Source organism: Tursiops truncatus, chromosome 5 (assembly GCF_011762595.2).
Source record: "Tursiops truncatus isolate mTurTru1 chromosome 5, mTurTru1.mat.Y, whole genome shotgun sequence".
NCBI lineage: Eukaryota > Metazoa > Chordata > Mammalia > Artiodactyla > Delphinidae > Tursiops > Tursiops truncatus.
In genome coordinates this window covers 102,637,436-102,661,045 of record NC_047038.1, presented here as the reverse complement: position 1 = coordinate 102,661,045, position 23,610 = coordinate 102,637,436, and the positions used below count along the sequence as shown (strand labels likewise).

At 38.4% G+C, this 23,610-nt stretch overlaps 1 protein-coding gene across 9 annotated transcripts in view; it reads right to left on the bottom strand.

The window, feature by feature from the left end:
* KLHL2 (kelch like family member 2) overlaps positions 1-23,610 on the bottom strand; it is a 122,498-nt gene that overhangs the window by 6,345 nt on the left and 92,543 nt on the right. For 8 of the 9 annotated variants that reach the window (XM_033857229.2, XM_033857231.2, XM_073805453.1 and 5 more), the window contains 6 exons: positions 19,805-19,914; positions 15,363-15,479; positions 14,032-14,181; positions 8,913-9,030; positions 1,354-1,551; positions 882-983 (listed from right to left, as the gene is read on the bottom strand). In XM_033857229.2, coding sequence (XP_033713120.1) covers positions 882-983; positions 1,354-1,551; positions 8,913-9,030; positions 14,032-14,181; positions 15,363-15,479; positions 19,805-19,914 — 795 coding nt within the window. The remainder of the gene's footprint in view (positions 1-881; positions 984-1,353; positions 1,552-8,912; positions 9,031-14,031; positions 14,182-15,362; positions 15,480-19,804; positions 19,915-23,610) is intronic. The other variant, XM_033857230.2, reaches the window with a different exon arrangement.

Below are 23,610 nucleotides of genomic sequence, written 5' to 3'. Positions count from 1 at the left end.
AAACCAAATTAAATATCAAAGTTATCTTAGTAAATTGAAAAAAAAGTTGAATCAAGAGTCAGTACCAGTATACAATGGAATATTATTTGGCAATAAAAAGAAGTACTGGTAAAATGCTATAGCATGAACAAACCTTGAACATTATGCCAAGTCAAAGAAGCCAGTCACAAAGGACCACATACTGCAATGTATGATTTCATTAATATGAAATGTCTGTAAGTGGAAAATTATAGAGAGACAGAAAAGTAGATAGTGTTTGCTGAGGGCTGGGAGGATGGGGATGATAGCCAAGGGGAGTAGGACTGCTTTGTGGGAGTAATAAAAATGTTCTAAAATGAATTGTTATGACAGATGCACACTGGATTTTATACTTTAAATGCATGAATTGTATGGTATGTGAATTCTATCTCAGTAAAGCTGGTAAAAGAAAAGTTGGTGCAGAGGATTATACCCACCATGGGGAGGGGGTGGGAACCCACAGATTCACCCAACCAAGTCAAAAAAAAATCATACTAATTAAACTCTTTTGGGGGACAAAGTAGGATATAAATAAATAACTGTGGCAACCCATCCCTTAAATGTTAAACAGCCCTTCTCCAGATGTAAAATTTCATATTCATGCCATCTGGTTTGTTCCCCAGATGACTGTATTAAAGTCAGTTAGTTATATTACACAGGCGACACAGAGAGAGGGAGAAGGAGGGGGACAGAGAGAGAGGGAGGGGGACCAGAGGGCAGGCGTGCCTTATTTTAAAAAGGGATAACTAGCATTTTCCAATAGCCACTATTTCCCTTTTAAATGGCCCTTTGGTTGCCCATTTAGAAAACCAGAGTCCGGGTTACAGGAAGAACCACTCACAACCACCGGGAAGCCGACCCACCTCCAACTACGGCAACACCCACGCTGCTCCTCCTCGTGTTCATGGGGGCCACGTGGAACCACTCGTTAGACTTGATGTTGTAAGCCTCCACCGAGGACAGCCCTGTAATAAAGCACAATGCACTGCACCTCAGGTTCCTTATATGTATTAGTAGGGGAAATACTTCAGCTGCATTAAAGTGGGCCAAAATCCAATTATGTGACGAAGAGGAAGAGCGAGCTCCTACGCAAGCTACTGACATTTACTGGCTTTTTAAACTTGGGAAGATGACTGACACTGAAGCATGAGAAAGAAAATTTACATACTGAGCACTCTTAACATCATTTAAAGGAATTCTGGATGGAAATTTTAAACTTATCTTCACAATACCTGTTAAAACATTCAAATGCCTCCTAATTTTGCTAGGCCTTGTTCCATAAATGTGATCGCTATGTTAATTCTAACTAATGAAGGAAAGATAAAAGAAAATTGCCTGTACTCCCGTCAAAGCCTCCTACGGCATATAACAGTCCGTTCAACACAGCAGCCCCCAGGGTGCTTCTCCGGTCTCGCATGTTAGCAACACTGGTCCACTGATCTTTCACGGGGTCATAGGAATCCACAGTGCGGACCCTTAAGGAGCCATTAAAGCCACCGACAGCAAAAACGAGTCCAGCCATGTAGACCATCCCTGAAAAAGAAATACAGCAGTTAATGATGCATGTGCAACCCAACTGCTACCAACATCTAAAGACTGCATTCCAAACAGTCTACAGCTGTTGTCAGAACAGAAGTCCCCCTCAGGAGAAGCCTGGCTGAATAGGTCCTAAGAAACGCTATTCATTAGCGAGAATATAGAATGAATAGACTGTGCTCCTTACTACTACTGAAAAATGCAATGGCATGGGCTGAGGTACTATTTTGACTCTTGGCTTCTTCAAAGACTTACTTACAGTCGTAAACAATGAGCCAATATTTTCCAACTACTTGAACCTGTACACATCTCCCATGGCTTTCAATTTTGGACCTTCTACTCAAAAATACCAGACCAAGTGCTCTTCAAAAGAATCAAGGGCATGAAAGATAAGGAAAGACTACGGAACTGTCACAGATCAGAAGAGACTAAGAAAACATGACAACTAAATGCAATATAACAAGGGAGGATCAAGATGGCAGAGTAGGAGGACATGGAGCTCACCTCACCCACAAACGCATCAAACATACATCTACATATGGAACAACTCTCACAGAAAACCAACTGGAAACTGGCAGAAGATCTCTTTTACAACCAAAGCTGCAAGAAAGATCTCCACGTAACCCAGCAGGATGGGGGGAAAAAGGCATTCAGAACAGGACTGGCACCCCTGGGAGGGATCTGTGAAGGAGGGAAGGTCCACACAGGCAGGACCTCGCCCTGGGGAGCCCCTCTGCCTGCTACGAAGTCTGCCAGGACAGACAGAGGGACTGGAGGTGTTACAGACCTGGGTTCTTGGACTCTTCAAGCAACAGAAATTGATAAGAGGCCAGATGAGGAATTCAGGCAAGGCTTTATTGGGACTTGTGCTTAGCACGAGGGAGCAAAAACAAGTAACAGGTTCCCTTTCTTGCTCCCTGAGGAGAGGGGAGCTGTTTCCTTAAATGGGGTGAGAGTGGGGGCATATAGGTGGCTCGGGCTGGAGGCGTGGTTTAGGTGGTCTGCCCACTCCTTGGTGGTGGTGTGTGCAGGGATCATGCCCAGTACCCTGCTTTTGCTCCTAGCACTTCAGAAGTGGCAGCTGGGTTTTGGCCTTATTATTCATAATTACCCTGACTACACATGTGCACAGTTATTTTTAGTCCCTTAGAGTTTCTTTGTATTCTGTTGCTCAAGGAGATGTTTGTCCAGGTGCAAGCACTGCAGTAAAGGGTCCCAAGTCCCAGGTCCCAGCCTGTCTCAGAGGGGCCTGGTCTCTGCTCTCAAGGAGTGTGTGGGTGCTGGTTTACTAGCAATCAGAGCAGAGCTGATAGCTGTAACCTCACCACGCTTCCCAGTCTGAAATGCATGATGGGCAGGGATGCTAGTATGCACAGCGGCTAGATGCTGAGTCTTGGGCAGACGGGCCCAGGAAGAGGACTCTGTCTACCTGCATGGAGACAGCTTGGACGGCCTGGGGTATGGCCTTATCAAACCTCAGAGCCCACTGTCAGCATTCACACCATGGGGGAGGGTCCAGATCCAGTGGACATTGTTGGTGCACACACTGGGTCACACCACAGAAATGCATGTTTTGGGTGGGCAGCCCCTTGGGAGGAGTATACAGGGGTTCCTTTTCTGTCTGGAGCACTCTAGTTCTGCCCAGCCCACACTGAAGCTTGGAGCCAGATCTAGTGCAGATAGGTCCTGGGAGAGGCCTGCCACAGAGGCAGCCCAGGTCCCAGGTGGCAGCACAACCACCTTGACTCCTGCAGCCACAGCACCCCAGCCCCCAGCACCAGCCCACTCCACACCACACACCATAGCCTAGCACTAGATCTGGGACAAACACAGTGGAGAAAGGGACACGACCTTGGGCTGCTTCTGGGCAGAACTGCAGATGACTGCAGAGGCGGTGCATAGGTTCACTGTGACCACATGGGCCTCACTTGCTTCACTTCACCTCCTTTGCAACAGAGCAAGGGCAATGGAGCCATATCAAATCTGAGACTCAGGGTTTCTACTCAAACAAATGGGGAGCAGACCTTGCCCCTGACAAGGCTGTGACATCCACAGAGAAAAGAGGAGGCTGTGCCCAATATTCAGGGCAGGCTCTAGACACCACAACTCCAATCACGCCCCCTTATCAAGGGGATAATGGCCAGCACACTCTGAGGAAAGATATGGTTGGCATACAGCCCTTGCACCAAAAAATACTGGACTTACACAGTCTATACAGGGATGCTCCCACATAAAAACAGCCCTTTCAGACCACAATAGACAACTGTTTCTCCTAAATTCATAGAGACAGACGAAGTCAAGTAAAATAAGAAAGCAGGGGAACTACTCCCAATTAAAAGAACAAGAGAAATCCCCTGAAAGAACAAATAATGAAACAGACCTCTCCTATCTACCAGACTTATAGTTCAAAAAGGAGGTAATAAAGATGCTGAAGGGATTAAAGATTATTGATAGAAATGCAGATCACTATAACAAGGAACTAGAAACTATAAAATGAACCAGTCAAAACTAGACAACTCAACTGCAGAGATAAAAACAAATCCAGAGGCAATGAATTGTAGACTAAATAATGCAGAAGAACGAATAAGTCATCTGGAAGACAGAATGATGGAAATCATCCAATCAGAGCAGCAGACAGAAAGACAAATGAAAAAAACAAACAAACAAAAAAACCCCAAAGTAACATACAAGATCTATGGGATAACATAAAGCATACCTATGCAAAATAGGTGGGTTGCAGAAAGAGAAAAAGGGCTCAAAAATGTATTTGAAGAAATTACGTCTGAAAACCTCCCAAACTTAAGAAGGAAACATATCCAGGTAGAGGAAGCACAGAGGGTCCCAAACAAGATGAACCCAATCACACCCACACCAACACATTTCATAATTAAAATGGCAAAAGAGATACTAGGTCAAAAAACAAGCCTCAACAAATTTAAGAGGATAGAAATTATTTCAAGCATCCTTTCCTTCCACAACAGTATAAAACTAGAAATCAACCACAAAAAGAAAAATGGGAAAAAACTGAACACATGGAGACTAAACAACATGCTACTAAAAAACCAATGGTCACTGATGCAATCAAATAAGAAATCAGAAAATGCTTTGAGACAAATGACAATGAAAAACACAACCTTACAAAAACTATGGGATGCAGCAAAAGCAGTTCTAAGAGAGAAGGTCATAGCCACACAGGCCTTCCTCAAGAAAAAAACTCAAATAAACAACGTAACCTACCACCTAAAAGAATCAGAACAAGAACAAACAAAACCGAGGTCAGCAGAAGGAAAAATAATAAGGATAAAAGAGGAAATAAAGAAAATGAAGATCAAAAAAACAACAGGAAAGATCAATAAAACCAAGAGTTGGTTTTTAGAAAAGATAAACAAAACTGACAGACCTCTAGCTAGGCTCACCAAGAAGAAAAGAGAGCGGATCCAAATAAACAAAATAAGAAATGAAAGAGGAGAAATAACCACCACAAAAATACAAAAAATCAGAAGAGAATACTGTGAACAGTTATATAATGACAAATTGGACCTCCTAGAAGAAATGGAAAAGTTTCAAGAAACATATAACCGGCCAAAACTGAGTCAAGAAGGAACAGATAATTTGAACAGACTGATTATTAGAAGTGAAATATAATCTGTAATGAAAACAACTCCCTGCAAACAAAAGGCCAGGAACATACAGCTTACCTATCCTTCTCAAACTATTCCAAAAAATTACAGACTAAGGAACACTTCTAAAGTCATTGTATGAGGGCACCATCATCCTGATACCAAAACCAAACAAAGACACTACAGAAAAAGAAAATTACAGGCCAATATCTCTGAAGAATATAGATGCAAAATTCTTCAACAAAATATTAGCAAACCAAATCCAACAATACAGAGAAAGGATCATATCTCATGATCAAGCTGGATTCATTCCAGGGTAAAAAGGGTGGTTCAACATACGCAAATCAATCACTATAATACACCACCTTAACAAAAGAAAAGAAAAAAAACACATGATCATATCAATAGACACAGAATGAGCATTTGATAAAATTCAACATCCACTCATGACGAAAACTCTCACCAAAGTGGGTATAAAGGGAACATATCTCAACATAATAAAAGCCATTTATGACAAAGCCACAGCCAACATAATACTCAACGGCGAAAAGCTGAAAAACTTCCCGCTAAATTCAGGAACAGGACAAGGATGTCCACTATTACCACTTCTATTCAATATTTTATTGGAAGTCCTAGCCACAGAAATCAGACAAGAAAGAGAAATAAAATGTATCCAAATGGAAGTGAAGAGGTAAAACTGTCACTATTTGCAGATGACGTGACACGCTATATAGAGAACCCTAAAGACTCCACATGAAAAGTATTAGAACTAATAAATTCAGCGTGGTGGCAGGATACAAGATTAATATACGGAAATCTGTTGCATTCCTTTACACAACAACAAAATATCAGAAAGAGAAAGTAAAAAAAAAAAAAAATCCCATTTAAAATCCCAACAACCTAAGAATAAACTCAACCAAGGAGATGAAAGACCTATACACTGAAAACTATAAAACAATGATAAAGGAAGCTGAAGATAATTCAAAGAACTGGAAAGAAATCTCATGCTCTTGGAAAAATTAATATGGTTAAAATGACCATACGATTTACAGATTAAATGCAATCCTTATCAGAATATCCATGATATTTTTCAAAGAACTAGAACAAATAATACTAAAACTTATATGGAAGCACAAAAGACCCAGAAATGACAAAGAAATCCTGAGGAAAAAGAACAAAGCTGGAGGCATAACTCTTCCAGACTTAGACACTACTACAAAGCTACAGTAATCAAAGCAGCATGGTATTGGCACAAAAACAGACATATAGATAAATGGAAGTGAACAGAGAGCCCAGAAATAAACCCACACACCTACGGTCAATTAATCCACGACAAAGGAGACAAAACTATATAATGGAGAAAAGACAGTCTCTTCAACAAATAGTGTTGGGAAAGTTGGACAGCTGCATGTAAATCAATGAAATTAGAACATTCCCTCACACTATATATAAAAGTAAACATAAAATGGTTTAAAGACTTAAATGTAAGACATGATACCATAAAACTCCTAGGAGAGAACATAGGTGAAACATTCTTGGAAATAAATCATAGCATTATTTTCTTAGAGAAGTTTCCCAAGGCAAAAGAAATAAAGGCAAAAATAAACAATAGGACCTAATCAAACTTAAAAGCTTTTGCACAGCAAAGGAAACCATCAACAAAATAAAAGACAACCTACGGAATGGAGAAAATATTTGCAAACGATGTGACTGACAAGGGGTTAATAACCCAGATATACAAATAGCTCATACTATTCAAAAAAGAACCCCAAACAACCCAATCAGGAAATAGGCAGAAACCTAAATAGACATTTCTCCAAAGAAGATATATAGATGGCCAACAGGCACATGAAAAAGATGCTCAACATCTCTAATTATTAGAGAAATGCAAATCAAAACCACAATGAGGTCTCACCTCACAGTGGTCAGAATGGCTATCATCAAAAAGTCTACAAATAATAAATGCTGGAGAGGATGTGAAGAAAAGGGAACCCTGCTGTTGGTGGGAATGTAAATTGGTGCAGCCAGTATGGAAAATGGTATGGAGTTTCCTTAAAAAAAACTGAAAATATAACTATGATATGATCCAGCAATCCCACTCCTGGGCATATCGGGAAAGGATGAAAACTATAATTTGAAAAGATACATGCACCTCAGTGTTCAGAGTAGCACTATTTATTGGGTTGGCCAAAAAGTTCGTTTGGGTTTTTCTGTAACCTTATGGGAAAACCTGTACGAACTTTTTGGCCAGCCCAATACAATAGCCAAGACATGGAAACAACCCAACTGCCCATCAACAGATGATTGGTTTAAGAAGATGTGTTATATATACAATGGAATATTACTCAGCCATACAAAGAATGAAATACTGCCATTTGCAGCAACATGGGTGGACCCAGAGAATATCATACTAAGTAATAGTAATATGCCAATGCTTATTTCTTAGTTTTGATAACTGCATCACAGTTTTATAAGACATTAATAATAGGGAATTACACACACACAAATAATTTGTGAGTAACACTTTTCTAAACAAGAAACAAATCTTTAAGTCCAAGGACAAAATTCTGATGTACAGGAATTCATAAAAAGTAACATTGTTAAATGGCCAAAATAACACAAAAATAAGGCAAGTAAAGTCAGAAGATAAAAGATTAATACAAATAAACATTCACACCACAAATGACAGACAAAAAGGCTACTTCCCTTAACGTATTAAATCAATAAAATAGTATAATAAAAAAATGGCAAGAATCATGAACTGACCATTCAGAAAGATGTTTAACTTTCCTCATAATAAAAGTGCAAAGTAGATAATGAGATAGCATTTTTCACCTACCAGATTGCAAAACTCAATTTAATTATAAGGTGTTATAGGGTATGTAGGGAAATTTGTACCTTCATATTTTACTGTTAGTGGAAGTAATAATTGGTATATCTTCCTTGCATACTCTTTGAATCATTAATTCTAGTTCTAGAGTTTTATCCCACTAAAATATATTAGCATACATACATAATAATATATGTATAAGGAATTCATTGAAGTACTATTTATAACATAAGATTAAAAACAATTTTAATGTTCAATTAAAAACTAGTAAAAATTATACTACATCCAGATCCCTGTCCAACATACTAGACAGCTCGAAAGGAATGGGTTAACTTTATGCTGTTATGTAACAATTTCTAGGATATACTGTTAAAGGACTACCATGGTAGAAATGTTCTGTTACACTTAGAACTCATTTGCTATGGGAGCTATGATTTATGGATCCAGGTTTGAGTCACAGGAAGAATCCTTAGAATTTGCAACTGCCTCTTCTGATTACAGTTTTGGATAAATAAAGTCTATTTCAACAAATGTTTGTAAAATGAATGCTTGGAAGAAGGAAACTGTGGCTTATTAGCTAAGTCAGGAATCTCTTAGAACCAAGGGTCCCAACCTTAAGAATTCTCAACACTTCAGCAAAGGTAAGTAGGAAAATATCCAGCAAATTGCTAGCTACTCCACTTTATACTAGAGAATCTAGTATAAAGAATATGTAAATTGAAGACAGAGCAGCTATCCCCATCGATGTCTTATGAGTTGCACGGGGCTCCTCAATCACTCTGTAATCACATGGTTATTTTAATCAAAGCTTTTCCAATAAAGATTCTTCTAGCTAATAAAATAAGACCTGAGAGAGAAGCTCCCAATGACCCAGCAATAGGGAAATGACCGCAATGCATGATGCTTACCTGCCCTACATCTCCTGGAAGGCAATTCTGCTACTTGGTGCCATCGTTCTTCTTTGAAGTCATAGCATTCCACACTGCGGATAGCCTTTGGTGCTTGGCCCCCAACCACCACCATTAACTGCAAGGGCAGAAGTAGAGGCACTTGAACCAACAACTACTGCATGTTCAGGGATTTAAAATGTCTTACAAAGACAATGACATGGAGAATATTAGGATGAAGATGGTAGGGGGAGCTGGGGGAAAACAACCACCTCATCAACATTTAATAAACATCAACAAAGGGGACACATGTATGTTAGAACTACAATTCTATTTTCTAGCACATTTAGTCAAAAATAAGGATATCAGAAACTAAGTTTCTGATCCTTCAAGCAAAAGCAGTATTTAAGCCAAAAACAGCAGGCAGTCAGCACTGGCAAGGCTGCAGTGTCATAGGGCTTGCTATAAACTAGATCCCAGCTTTGTAATGACCAGGGATTAGATCTCCACAATCTAGGAAAGCAGACAGAAGTGAAATTTATGTTAGTGGGTAGGTGAGATGAAAAGGACAATAAGGTATTAAAGAAAGATGGAAGAAGGAAAAAAAAAAAACCTATTGAAAAAGGAGAACTAATTGAATTGGAGTTCACAAGAGAGACAGATTCCCAGATGTCAAGTAAAGAGACCTCCCTGGATGCTCCACAAATAAAACAACCAAGAGGACAGATAATGGAGATACTAGAAATCATAACGAATGAATGAAGCACAGTCCAGCACTGAGAATAAGTGAGGTCCATAAACTTCTTCAATTCAATTCAATCCAACAACTATTTATTAAGTGCCTATCTTCCATATTTGATCAGAACTGTGCTAAGATGTTCTACATAAGAAATGTAAGACAGGGACTCTACCCCCAAGAGCTATTAGATATCACTAAGGAGACAAGACTCTAAAGTACTTCAAGAACTATATACAATTATATGTGACCAGAAAGCTATGATTAGTTATAGACATTAATTGCTATTCCTGATCAGAAAATGAAACATAGCCATAATTTAGTGAAAGCTTCCTGGAGGGAGTAGAACCTTGAGAGATAGATGGGATTTAGCAATCAATGTGTTTGTCTTTTAATGAGTATAAGTGGGCACACTGGGCACTCTTTGGAAACACTGAAAACACAGCTGTCAATTCAGAAGAACGTATAAGTTAATGATGTCACGTGTGTAACACTGTAAAGAATGGCAAGGACCTGTCAAGGGAAAAGTGAGATGACAGGAAAAACGGATGTTCAAAAGAAACAAAAAATGAAAACAAACAGAAGATGGAATGACTCATGCATACAAAAAGGGAAGGTTTGCAACCTTGACTGAGCAACGACCTACCTGTACTTGGAACTATAGAAAGATGGGTACACAGAAATCAGAATAAATCTTGTTTCCGAAAAGAAGCCTATTTTAGTAATTTATTTACTGGAAAGTATAAAGAATTTTAAAGGTCTTAAAAAGAAGACTGAATGTAGCACAGTTATATAATTTTTTTTCTGACCTGCCATTCCTCTAGTGTTGAATACAAATAAATAAAAGGAAGAATTAACAAAGAAAATCTGCAATACCCTTCCCTCCTAATCCCAAAGGGAAAAAAGGGAGGGGCAAGGTTATGAAATCACAGAGGTGAAACAGACAGTAAGATCAATCCTGTATCTAGAGGTCTATAGAAGACCTACCTGTGCTTAACTTTTAAACTCTGCCCGGCAGTTAGACAACAGTTGAAAGAGGTTTGGTTAACATCTCTGATGAAGATCAGTTTAAAAAAATCTCTAAAGGGAATACTTTTCAAATAATCCTTGAGAAACAATATGGTTTATTAGATTTCATGATTCTCAACTATGAATCTTGTGATTTCCACACAATAGTTCACTTCTTGTAGATCAAAATGAGGATGGAAGGGAATATGTGCTACCGAATATACAGAAAGGTAGTAATATCTGTTCTTTACTCACCCAAGAGAAGTAAAATGGGGTGAGGATTTGGAACCCCAGGAATCAGAGATAATGGGGAAAGGAAGAATGTATCATGGGAAGACAAGAGCAGGAGAGCAGGGATATTTGTATGAGATCAAGAGACGGTGATAAAAACCACTGTGCTACTAGCATCAAAAGAGGTGTCATGACTCTGACACCCCAATTATTTGTGACGCCTGATCTGAGAAACATCACACTAGTTTATGCTAATGCAAAGGAATAGAAAACTGGGAAGACAGTTGTATGGAAAAGTTAAATGTGACGTATTTAAGGAAGGCAAGGGGTCGGGAGTTACACAAATTCAAGTGACCATCCTGAAATGTAGATCAATTAAACTTTGTTCTTTCATTTTCTTCACCTATTAAATATTAGTTTTGCCTCCTGAAATACCAAGTTTCATAATTTTCCAACTGGAAATCTTAATAGATATCCTGGGTAAAAAAAGAAAAATAAATATATAGAAATAATAAGATTGCATTTGTAAAAATACAGATTCCAAAGATAAAAAGAAGCTAACAACAAAGCACAGTAGCAAAACATATACAGTTTTTCATTATACTGTCCAAATCCAAGAGTGCCTTACACAATCCCAAGACGGTTTACTGACGATACAAAATATCGTCATATAAATAATATCTGAGATATAAAATAATATCTGAGATATAAAAAGATCTTTGATGCAAATTAGTATGCGTCCACAGAATCAGAGCCTAATTAGTCACTGTCATGGTAGAAACATTATCTATTATTCCAGCATTGCTACCACATTTTGTCTCATAGGTCTTACCATGATTATGATATGTCACAAGAGAAATTAATCTTTGCCTCATTCTTACCTACCTATTTAGAATTAATCTTGAGTACAACCACTCTAAAATGACAAACAGTGCTACTGAAAAACGTGTCCAACACAAGCAGTTTTGCAAAAACATGTGCAGATAAATAAACTTTGAGGAGAGACTATGCAAATGCAAAATCAGGAGCTGAGTAGCTCCCTGCTACCTGTCAGGTCTGCAACCCTCCTCCCCAGCCACCCTGAGAGAACAGAAGAGAACCTTCATGGATCAGCATACCCACCACAAAATCAGAGCTAAAGAACTGAGAAACCGCAAGTTTAATACAGTTAGGAGGGTCACTCCAAAGCCACAACCAGAGAAGCCCGGAGAGTGTCAACTGAACAGATGATCACAACTCTACATAAGAGAAAATACTTGATAGGATTTTACCAAAGACTCTTTAGAATGTTTTCAAAAGCGACATGCTTATTACAGAAATTAGAAGAGAATTAGTTTTCACTCTAAAGGTTAAGGCATAGCTAAAGATAGCAAAGCTAAAGATGCCAGCAGAGGGAACATGCAAGTTAAGAAGAGATCTTTTATAAATATGAAATGTTTAAAAAGTATTAAAGATAAAACAAGCTATTTAGAAGGAAGTTAAAGAGACCAGCATAAAAGAAATAATAATTCGAATGGGCTAAGCCCTATGAACAACTTTTATAAATCTATTTTTTTTGTAAGAACAAAAACTGACACCAAATAATATGGACAAATATGAAGTAATGAAGACTTATAGAGACGGCTACTTATAAAAGGAGGTAAAAGGGTATTTGGAAAATGTGAACACTTATAAAATCAGCAGACCCAGATGGCATGCATACTAAGGTGTTAAGGGAACTAGCTAATGTACTTACTGAGCCACTTACAATTATTTTTGAAAAATCTTGGAGAACTGAGGAGAGATCAGAAAATTTAAAAACGGCAAATACCAATTTTCAAAATAGGGTAGGAAGTGAGTGCCTTGTAAATACTCTTTAAGTGATAATAATTCTCAGTAAAAATTTAGAATATTTTGAGAAAAGCATTTGAACTTCCAGGAGCCTATGAAACGATGAGTAACACGCAGAGGGATGTTAAAAAAAAAAGCATGCCAAATTTGAATCTATATGATCCTGAATCTCAATAGATGTTATGTGCCAAATTATTTACTTTTTGGCTTAGATAATAAACATAATCATATAGACTGAAACTTCCTACAAACGGACTATGTTGGTAAGTGGGTATTTCTAATGAGGTATCACCAGGGAAAGTACTGAAGTCCATTTTAAATTAAAATATTTACTAATGATCTAGAAAAAAGGAGGGAGTAGCACATTGGCAAAATACAGTTGGTTCTAAATTGAGAACTCTTGTTAACACTGGGCAAAACAGAAAAACACTACTAATATGGATTTGAAGCAATTAAAATGTAGACTCCAAAAAAAAATAAAATTGAAAAAACACTAAATAAAAGCATTAAAATGAAAGAATTTAAAAGATTTAATTTAATGAAAAGGTAAAGGAATAACTAAAGGTGATATAAGAAAACAGTGGATAACAGATTAATTCTTATTTCTTAATTCATCATTGCCCCAAACACACATGAGAGCTAAAAATCAATACATAAATAAAAGCATTATATTATGGGTCATTCTGATTAGACCATACACAAAATGGTGCTTAAAGTGCTGGTCTCCTAGTACTGTAAAGATGCAAACAGAGCAGAAGGAATTGCAAACAAAGAGACAGAAATGAGGGGTTATTCGTAAGGAAAATTAAATCAGTAAGACATGAATGGCTTCAACTAAAAAGATAAAGGTAGAATATGAACTTTCACAGAGGAATTACATGAACACTGGAGATCTGGGAAAACATATGGAAAATCTACACTGAAATGACTATGTATGATGTGTGAGTGAACCATCAAATAGTACACAACAGACAATAGGAAGGAACAAAAGAACAAGCTAGCATCCTAAGTTCTTAGCAATTCTGTGAAACTAGTCGGTTTTCAGTTACTATCCAAACATGTAGCTTACAAAGAAACCTTTGTAAAGAGCTAAAAAAAACTCAGAAGGGACAAATACCAGTTGCCTCTGTTCCAGAAGAGTGATATCACGTAGTTTATAAAGATTAAGTGAGTAAAACAATCCCCACCCTCCACAGACAAAATCAATAGAGAAGTTGAATTATATACACTTCAATGAATTCCTGGGCACATGGAAAATCAGATGAGTAAAATATTAACAGCCTCACTATGGGCCTTTCAGATGAGGTAGTAACAAGTATGAACAGCAGATCCTACTTTGGGAAGGTTCATGGGTGTCCTCAATCGGGTCCGGACACTCTTCATTAATATACGCTGCTCTGTTGGTAGCAGATGATACTTCATAGCTTCAATGAGGTAATCTTTGCAAGCACTGCTGTTCTTCACCAGTGCTTCTTCCTCAACCCTCTGGAAGAAGAAATCAGACCCACCCCATGAGGGGATAGCTACTTCATGATAAGACTGACAAAGAAACAAAGTAGAGGAAAAAAGCAATAACTATCCTCCCTGGTTCAGTCTAAAAGTTACAGAGGAAAGTTTATAAATATCACTAAAAGAAAAGTAAATGATGCCCCCAAATGCTCAAGTATCTGGTCTGCAGAGCAAAATATTTATAAGTAATAAAGAAGAATTGCAATGAAAATTATATACTTCAATGTCAGCTACAGAATAATCTTTGGATAATATTATGTTCACCTATTTGTTATCTTTAAACATTAAGCCAAATAGTAAGAAAAATAAGAAAATTTAGATAATGAGTCCTTCAGGTGGGGGAGGAAATATTTATAAATTAAAGATGTCTTTTTAAAGCACAAACTAAATACCCGGAAAAGGAATTCAAAATACTTTATAACAATGTGCCTACACCACAAATAAAACTTGTCCTTGCTATCCCTGACGTCAAGTGCAGGACAGATTTTTTTCTGTTCATTTTCTTAAAGGCAGAGTACCAATGATTACACAAATTACAACAAATAATGAGGCTTCAAGAAATTCTAAAATGATCAGATCTAATCTCCTAATAAAGAAATGTTTCATTACATGGTTTCAATTATAAATTAAAATGTTGAAATGTTCCTAGTAGAATATTAATAAAACAATAAATTTAAAATTGTTCAGAGACTACTAAAGATCCATTCATTGCTATTTATTTCAAATAACCTGGTTTTCCTCAGTTTAGAAGTAAAGACAGAAACCAAATGCAAGCCACTGGAACTGTAAAGGAAAATTAAAAAGTATTTGAGTTGAACATCAAAATTCCATTTCTACAGAGCAGTCAGAGCAGGCTATCAAAAGGAAAGCAAAGGAGATGCAGAGCAGTGACACAGAGCCACAAATGCATTTATTTACATGTACTTAAGTCACCACAAATACTGCCTCCATAAGTTCTAGTACTTGCTTACTCAAATCAGAAATAGGGAAGAAGCAAACCTGTAAGCCTGGGAACTGCCCCAAGAGTTAGCAGCTGCCAAGGACAGCAGGTGCGTTTACTGCCCTCTGCCTAGTTACCACTGTGTAACAGGAATCTACATGCTGTCAGCCCAGTGACATGGAGTAGGTGTACTCATGTGTTTTGCAAATGCTTTTACCTGAACTAAATATTCCCGAGGAAGTAAAGGTAACCGTACATGTTCCATCAGCCGAGCCATAAATTCTTGCCTTACATCCTTGTCATGATTCACCCAAGCTATTACTGCTTCAAATACCTTGCCGAAAATATGGGGGAAAGAAAAATAAGTAATGAGTTATGTACCAAAGCATCTGAATAAAATACAATATTACATTTTGTATACAACTCTTGCTAAGACATCCAAGTTTAATCCATGGCTCAAGTTTTTCAAATCCTGACTTATGATGCACTTGAAAAGTACATCCACTCCATTTCTTTCTTTGCTTTTTATTTTTTTCATTTGGTACTTAGTATGTACTTAATTTAAGAGGTACTCTCAGGAACTTTTAGATAATACAGTATTGTTAGTCACATTAGGTCTCTAGAACTTTTTCATCTTATAACTAGAAGTTTGTACCCTTTGACCAACATCTCCCAGATTCCCCTACTCCCAGCCCCTGGTAACCACCACTCAACTCTTTCTATGAGTTTGACTTTTGAGTCTGCATATAAGTGAGATGATACAGTATTTGTCTTTCTCTGACTTATTTCACTTAGCATAATGCCCTCAAGGTCTATCCATGTTGTCACAAAAGGCAGCATTTCCTTCTTTTTATGGCTGAGTAATAATCCATTGTGTGTATATAGCACCTCTCTATCCATTCATTCAGGTTGTTTCCACATCTTGGTTATTGTGAAAAATGCTGCAGCCAACACAGCAATACAGATATCTCTTCAAGATTCTGTTTTTATTTCCTTTGGATACATACTCAGCAGTGGGACTGCTGGATCATATGGTAGATCTACTTTTAATTTAGTAGGTACTTTAATAAGTACTTGAGTACTTTTATGTATTTAGTGAGTACTTTTTGCTGGGTATTTACTACATATTTCATCAAGTACATTATCTAATCTTCTTGAACTTGAGTGGTAGCGGTGATAATTTGATGATATATGATCTAATTCATTGTTGACAACCTTTCCAAATTGAATTTGGTTCTACTTACTTAGATTTAAATCTAAAGTCCCTTTTGAATAAAGCACCCAAAATAATAAAGCAAAGTGATATCTGGAATGAAAATCATGTACTCTTAGCAAAAACTCATTTTTTTGCTTTTTCTTTGGGTTTACAAACAAATGCTGGACCATATACTTCTAAATCAAGGATCTGCAGAATAGATTAACTCTCTTTTGTCATAACAGTAGAATGTATTAAAATATAATATTTTATATTAAAAATAATCAAAATAATAAGGGCATTACAACATATATGTATGAGAAAGCTAATAAGCTATTATGAAGACAGTATTTGACTACGTAATTTCCTTCCAGACTGATGAATATACAACCCAGTAATCTTTAACGGGTTGTAGAAAATGTCTGATGATATGTAAATGAATAACTAGGAAGCAAAAAATAGGTTATTTTGATGCAGGTATAGAGCAAGAAGCTAAAAATAATCTACATTATAATTAATGAGCCTCTTTAATTCATTCAGTCACCAAGTACCTCTATGTGCCAGATGCTAGAAGATAAAGAGGGTCCTGTCAATTCTATCTGCTATTTCTCAGCTCTGTCTTCTCTTCTCCACCCCTCTTTCTACCACCCTATGCCAGATCCTATTGCTCACTGGTAACTTCAACATCCTTCTATATGACCCTCACCCCACTTTTGGTCCATTCTGCACACCACCACTTTGGAGCTAGTCTCCAAAAATGGTCCCTAATAAACCACTTCTCTGGTATCCACACCTTATGTAGTAACCTCCCACAGGAATCTAAGCTGGCCCTGTGTAACCAACAGAAGGTTGTGGAGGCAGTGCTGTGGGGCTTCTGAAGCTGGGTCATAAGATGCCTCTGGTCTCTTGAAATGCTCATTTGGGGGAAGCCAGGTGTCATGTAAAAAGTTTGATTACTGGAGATGAGATGCTATGAGACCCAAGCCAGTCATAGAGAGGAAGTGGGGTGGGGAGGGTGAGCTACCAACCAATACCTGGCCCAGGAGCCAGACAAGCGAGTGAAGGAACCATCCTGGGTGTTCCAGAAACATAAGATGCCATGTGCAGAGGGACTGAAGCCTTGGGTATGTGGCTCCAGTAGAATAATGCCACCTGTCAAGCCAACCCAGCTGAAGCCCCAGGCACTGCAGAGCAGAGACAAGCTGTCCCTATGTGCCCTGCATGAATTCTGCCCACAGACTGTGAGCATAACGACATGGTTGTTTTATGTCACTGCATTTTGGGGTGGTTGTTATGCAGCAGTAGAAAACGAGAACAGCCTCCATGACATTTCTACAGTGAAGGCATTATCATAGCACTCTTCTACTGATTAGAACCCTTCAGAGGCTCTTCATCACCAGGATAAAGTCAATTTTTTTAAAAAAAATTTTTGGCTGTGTTGGGCCCTCGTTGCTGTGTGCGGGCTTTCTCTAGCTGTGGTGAGTGGGGGCTACTCTTCATTGCAGTGCATAGGCTTCTTGTTGTGGCTTCTCTTGTTGTGGAGCATGGGCTCTAGGTGCGCGGGCTTCAGTAGTTGCGGCACACGGGCTCAGTAGTTGTGTCATGTGGGGTCTAGAAAGCAGGCTTAGTAGTCGTGGTACACGGGCTTAGCTGCTCTGCTGCATGTGGGATCTTCCCAAACTAGGGCTTGAATCAGTGTCCCCTGCATTGGCAGGCAGATTCCTATTCACTGTGCCACCAGGGAAGTCCAAGTCAATTTTCTTTAACATGGCTGAGATGGTATTTTATGTCATCTTCCCACCTTATCTCCTACCACTGTGCCAAACATACTGTAAACTCTAATTGTAGTGAACTAAAAGAATGCAATCATTCTTTCACACCTCTTTACACTTACATATTCTGTTCCCTCTACCTGGGCTGCCCTTCTCCTTCCACCCATCCCTGTTTCCCTGGCAAATTCATATGCACTTTTAAAAATTTGGATCATACATCTGAGCCACACTTAACTCCAATCTGTATCCAAGGAATGATTAAAGGCTCCTTCTGGACCCTCTACAGCATTCCGTGATCATTTATTACCCCACTGCTTGTCCCTTTAGTCATGAGTAAAGGATTTTATTTTGCAATCTTCTTGTATGGAGGACTCCAATGGCAGTGTCTGGTACACAGTACGCACTCAACACACATCTATTAAACATGAATAGTAGTGTCTTCCTCTCCTCTATATTTCTGGGGTGTTAAGATTATACATTTCACAACCACTTTCACATATTTTTTTATTTGGTAAATATTATAAGAAATGTGTCTTTTTGCCCCAAGCAGTATGAATATCCTTGAGGAAAAGAACAACAAAGTTTATACAACAAATCACACAAAGGAAAAACTCAAGTTTCACTTCCTCCAAACACTGCAGGTTCATAAGCTTTTGCCCCCTGATTCCCACAAGCTACAAAACCTACCCAAAGAATAAAACCCACTGAGAAGCTTCTCCCTCCACCGATACAAAAGGTGCAGGTGGTTGAAAAAGGCAACCCCAACTTCGGAGAGACAGGCTACAACCAGACAAAGCAGCTGCACAGGGCTCTGGAAAGGGGGAAGGACACATGGAGAGGGTGGGGTGTAAGCTGCAGGGGCCAGTCTGAAGGAAGAGGTCAGTCTGGAACTAGCTAAACTTTGCCACCTGGGTGACTTCGTCCAACTCACATGATGGTGAAATTACTTTGGTTTGTGAATATTATGTTTATTTGTTTATTTATTTTTGAAGTGGCTTCTTTTTATTAATTAATTTATTTATTTATTTTTGGCTGCATTGGGTCTTCGTTGTTGCATGCGGCCTTTCTCTAGTTGTGCTGAGCGTGAGCGGGGGCTACTCTTTGTTGCTGTGCGCAGGCTTCTCATTGCGGTGGCTTCTCTTGTTGAGGAGCATGGGCTCTAGGCATGCAGGCTTCAGTAGTTGTGGCACACAGGCTCAGTAGTTTTGGCTCATGGGCTCTTGAGCACAGACTCAGTAGTTGTGGCGCACTGGCTAGTTGCTCCACGGCATGTGGGATCTTCCCGGACCAAGGCTTGAACCATGTCCCCTGCATTGGCAGGTGGATTCTTAACCACTGTGCCACCAGGGAAGTCTGAGAATATTATGTTTAGATCACAATTTTCCCTGGTATCTAGCTGTGAGAAGAAACCCAGTTCCCCAAAGGCCCTTTGTTTCAGATAGTTCAATGTATGCAAGCTCTTGCTGTGGGGTCAAGCACAAAACTCTGGTGTCTAACCATTTAGGGACGCTCCTAAGGGGTGAGAACACAGTTATTTACGCAACCAACAAGTCAACTAGCGGAGTTTCTCAACTTCCAGATCAAAGATCACTGGCTGTCACTACACATACAGGATCACAAAGTTACAAAACAAAGTGAAAGAAAGGAAAAATACTATATCACTGTACACTGGGAAAAGAAAAATACACTTACTTTCTCTTCTGAAGAAATGGTAAGTTTGTCACTCGAGATTAAGCTGCACACTTGTTCAATGCCGAGGTTGAGAAATTCTTCACTAAGTACGACATCTGCAAAATGTTGCTCTGTTTGGAGGTTACAAAGAAAACCCATTAACGCCACATTCTATTACCATAGTTTCAAACTGCTTAAAAAAGAAGAGGGTTTTTCCTAATCTAACCTATGAAGGAGAAAACCAAGTGTACTTCCTTAAGGCAAGAACTAACAAGACAAACCCAAACAAACTCTCCTGGGGAAGTGGTCTGTACTTGAGTGACAAAGTGGAAGCACAGGCAGGAAGGTAGCCTTACTGTACACTCGGCTGAATCACTTCTGTTTTTATACGAGGGTATTTTAGAGTTAAACATCTATCTATTTCTTATCTGGTAATAAGACTATCAGTGTTGAAATTTGTAAAACCTTTTGATTACATAAATCAGATAAAGTACATGGTGTTATTATTTACACACTTAAATGTATTATGTAAAACATTAGAGGGCTTTAGGACATAATGGGGTAAGGAGGGGAAGCTGCTTTAATTGAAAACTAAAGACTAAACAAGGAAATCTTAAATGCTGGTCAGTCTGAATAGATAACTCTGAATTCTATGTAAGCAATTTACTTGCGGATCAAGTTACACTATTTTATACCCTCAATTCCTTTCCAGAAACCAGTGAAATTAGGAATTCTTAAAACTGAAAAAGAAACCCTTTCTTTGATTTCACAAATATACCCACTCCTCCAAAGGGGGGGGGAGGGGGTACTATTAGTATAATCAATGACTTAAAAACTTAAAAAAAAAAGAAAACTAATCATTTACAAAGTATCCTTTCCTCCAAATCTAGCTCTCATTTTAAAGCGTGAGCTCACAAGGAAATATGGTGGTCAAATCCCAGCTCTGCCACGTGCTAGTTTGTAAAACCTTGGGAAAGTTTTGTAATTTCTCTAACCCTTGGCTTCCTCATCTATAAAATGGGGATAATAAAAATACCTTACATAACAAGATTGCTGTGAGGATTAAATAAATTAATGGCTTGTAAGCATCTAGAACTGTGTGTGGTAAAGGGTAAAGACTCAATAATTTAGCTCTTATTGTATTGTGATCCCTATATTCTAAAGTAAAAATCTGCTAGGAATTCTAGGTATTTTCTAGGTCTTTACAATTAACTATATTCTAATAGTAATTTTTTTCAAAGCCTTTTTTTTCTAAGGTGAAATAAAAGATTCATTTCAAATGTATGTTTCAACATACCATAAAAAGGGTTAGTTGGCTTCCCTTGCAGAGAACACAGAGCAAAGCAATGCCCCCAAGGCTGGAGAGATCAACAGGAGAACACAGGGAGCTGCAGCTGATTGAAAGAGACTCACAAGTGGAAACCGCATGCGAATCAGTGCGAGGGTAGGAAAATCTCAGCGTGGACAACTCTGAGAGTTAAAAACTCCAGGGGGACCCAGTCATAGGGGGATCCCCTCAATATTGTGAGATTTCCTCCAGGAGCTCGACCAGGTTTCCACAGTAAATATGAGAGAAGAATCCCCTCTGGCTTCTGGTAGGGGGAGGAGAAATGAATTTCAACAATTTGAAATATCCAAAGCAGTGTGTTCTTAATAAGGCCTGCCCTCAGGAGAAACTAGTTAACCAGAGCCTAACTGACCCAAGGAAGGGAAACACCCAACTCCAACCCACTCCAGCCATCCTGTCCCACCTAGGGAGGGAGAAAGAAACCTGAGAAACATTTGTCAAGTTCACAGTCCAGAGCCATAGGCTCACTAACAAACTGAGACCTAATCATAGGAATACAGAAGGCTTCCCTCCCCACATCTCACTGTCACATCTCTAAAGGCCTGTTTACAGCAGTTCCTTTCACTGGGTACATCATGTCTGGCGACCAAGAAAAAAATTACAAGGCATTCTAAAAGGCAAAAACACAAATTGAAGAGACAGAGCAAGCATCCAAACCAGACATGGCAGGGATGCTGGATTTATCAAACTGGGAATTTAAAACAACTATGATAAATATGCTCAGAGCTCTAATGGATAAAGCAGACAGCATGCAGGAACAGATGGGCAATGTAAACAGAGAGATGGATAATTCTAAGAAAAAAGTAAAAAGAAATGCTAGAGATCAAAAACACGATAAGAAAAATGAAGAATGTCTTTGATGGGCTGATTAGTAGACTGGACACGGCTGAGGAAGCAACCTCTGAGTTTGAGGAAAATGGTGGATACATGTCATTATACATTGTCAAAACCCACAGAATATACAACACAAGCAGTGAACCATATATACTATGGTCTTCAGTTAATAATAATGTATCAATATTGGCTCATAATCTGTAACAAATGTACCACACTAATGCAATATGTTAATAATAGCAGAAACTGTAGGAAGAACAGGAAGAACTCTCTGCACCGCCCACTCAATTTGTCTATAAAACTACAACTGCTCTAACAAATATTACTAGTTAAAAAAGAATGCACTGATAAAGAACAACATAAATGATTAATTTGTAACTGAATAATAGTTCCTGACCTCACAAGAAGTTTACACAAAAAAATCATTTCAGAACTTTTTATACATAAAGAAATATTTTCACTTCCAAACATAGGCCTGTAATGATTTTGCACCAAGCTTCTTTTACAGTTTTAAAATCTGAATCAGAGAAAGAGATTACTGGCCTCCCTATACTTTTCATGGGGGAAAAAAAATCTCTAGTGGTAACAAACACAACAGAGAGAACGTAACTTTTCTATATCATGACTGTATAAGTTACCCTAGACTCTTGCCTCATTAATCAGAAAAATGGACTTACTAAAAAACAAACCTGGTAACGTTTTAAAAATAATCAATTACTTACATTTATAAGTAAGGGCATTAGTACACTTTATCCAAAGTCAAGTTTGGGCTCTAAATTCATTGTGTACTCTTTACTAGTGATCAAAGGAGGTTAAGAGGACAGGAAAAGTAGTCAACTACTACAACTGTACTGTCGACCTTCCCATATCCAGGGCTGTGAAACTCAACTGTATTCATCCTACATCATTTTATACAGGGGACCGGAGTATAGACAGATGTTGGTATCAGCGGGTCTCCTGGAACCAGTCCCCCAAGGATACACAGGGATGATGGCATTGCGAAAACCATAACATAGCTGTTATTCAAACAAATGAACCTGAGGACCCTCACCAATTACAAAAAAACTAGTCTAAATGAAAAGTGGAGAAAGATGAAATGTTCAAAGGAACTTTCATTGTAGAAAGTCATATACATATTTTTAAATAGTTCCAACCCTCACATATGTTCTACTTTCTACCTGAACAACCTCTCCTCCTCAGTAAAAGCTTTAGGTATTGGTATCTAATGTTTACCCCTTCACATTAAGCTTTCTTGAAAAGGTTTTGGCAATTATGTAGAGCATCACTAAATATGGAGGGCAGTATCTGGCAACATCAGGAGTAAATTAGTTTACTGTAAGGCCTGCCTTTTCTCTATTTATATGAACAGTATGAATCTTCAAATGTTCTGCTGTATTAACTGACAGGCAATTTGGCAGGACTCTTGCTGGTTAATACACCCTAGGCACCCAGACACACCAGATGACTGGCTCAGTCACTGTAAGGCACTCTGGGGCACGAGTGATATTTTAAATGTCTTTGGTTACACAGGTTTGTCCTGTGAATAATATTCTTAATTTAATGTCACCTAACTTGAGCATTTACTGATCTTTCCCACTAAACTTGAAGATTCCACCTACCCACCTACCTACAACAATTCACATAA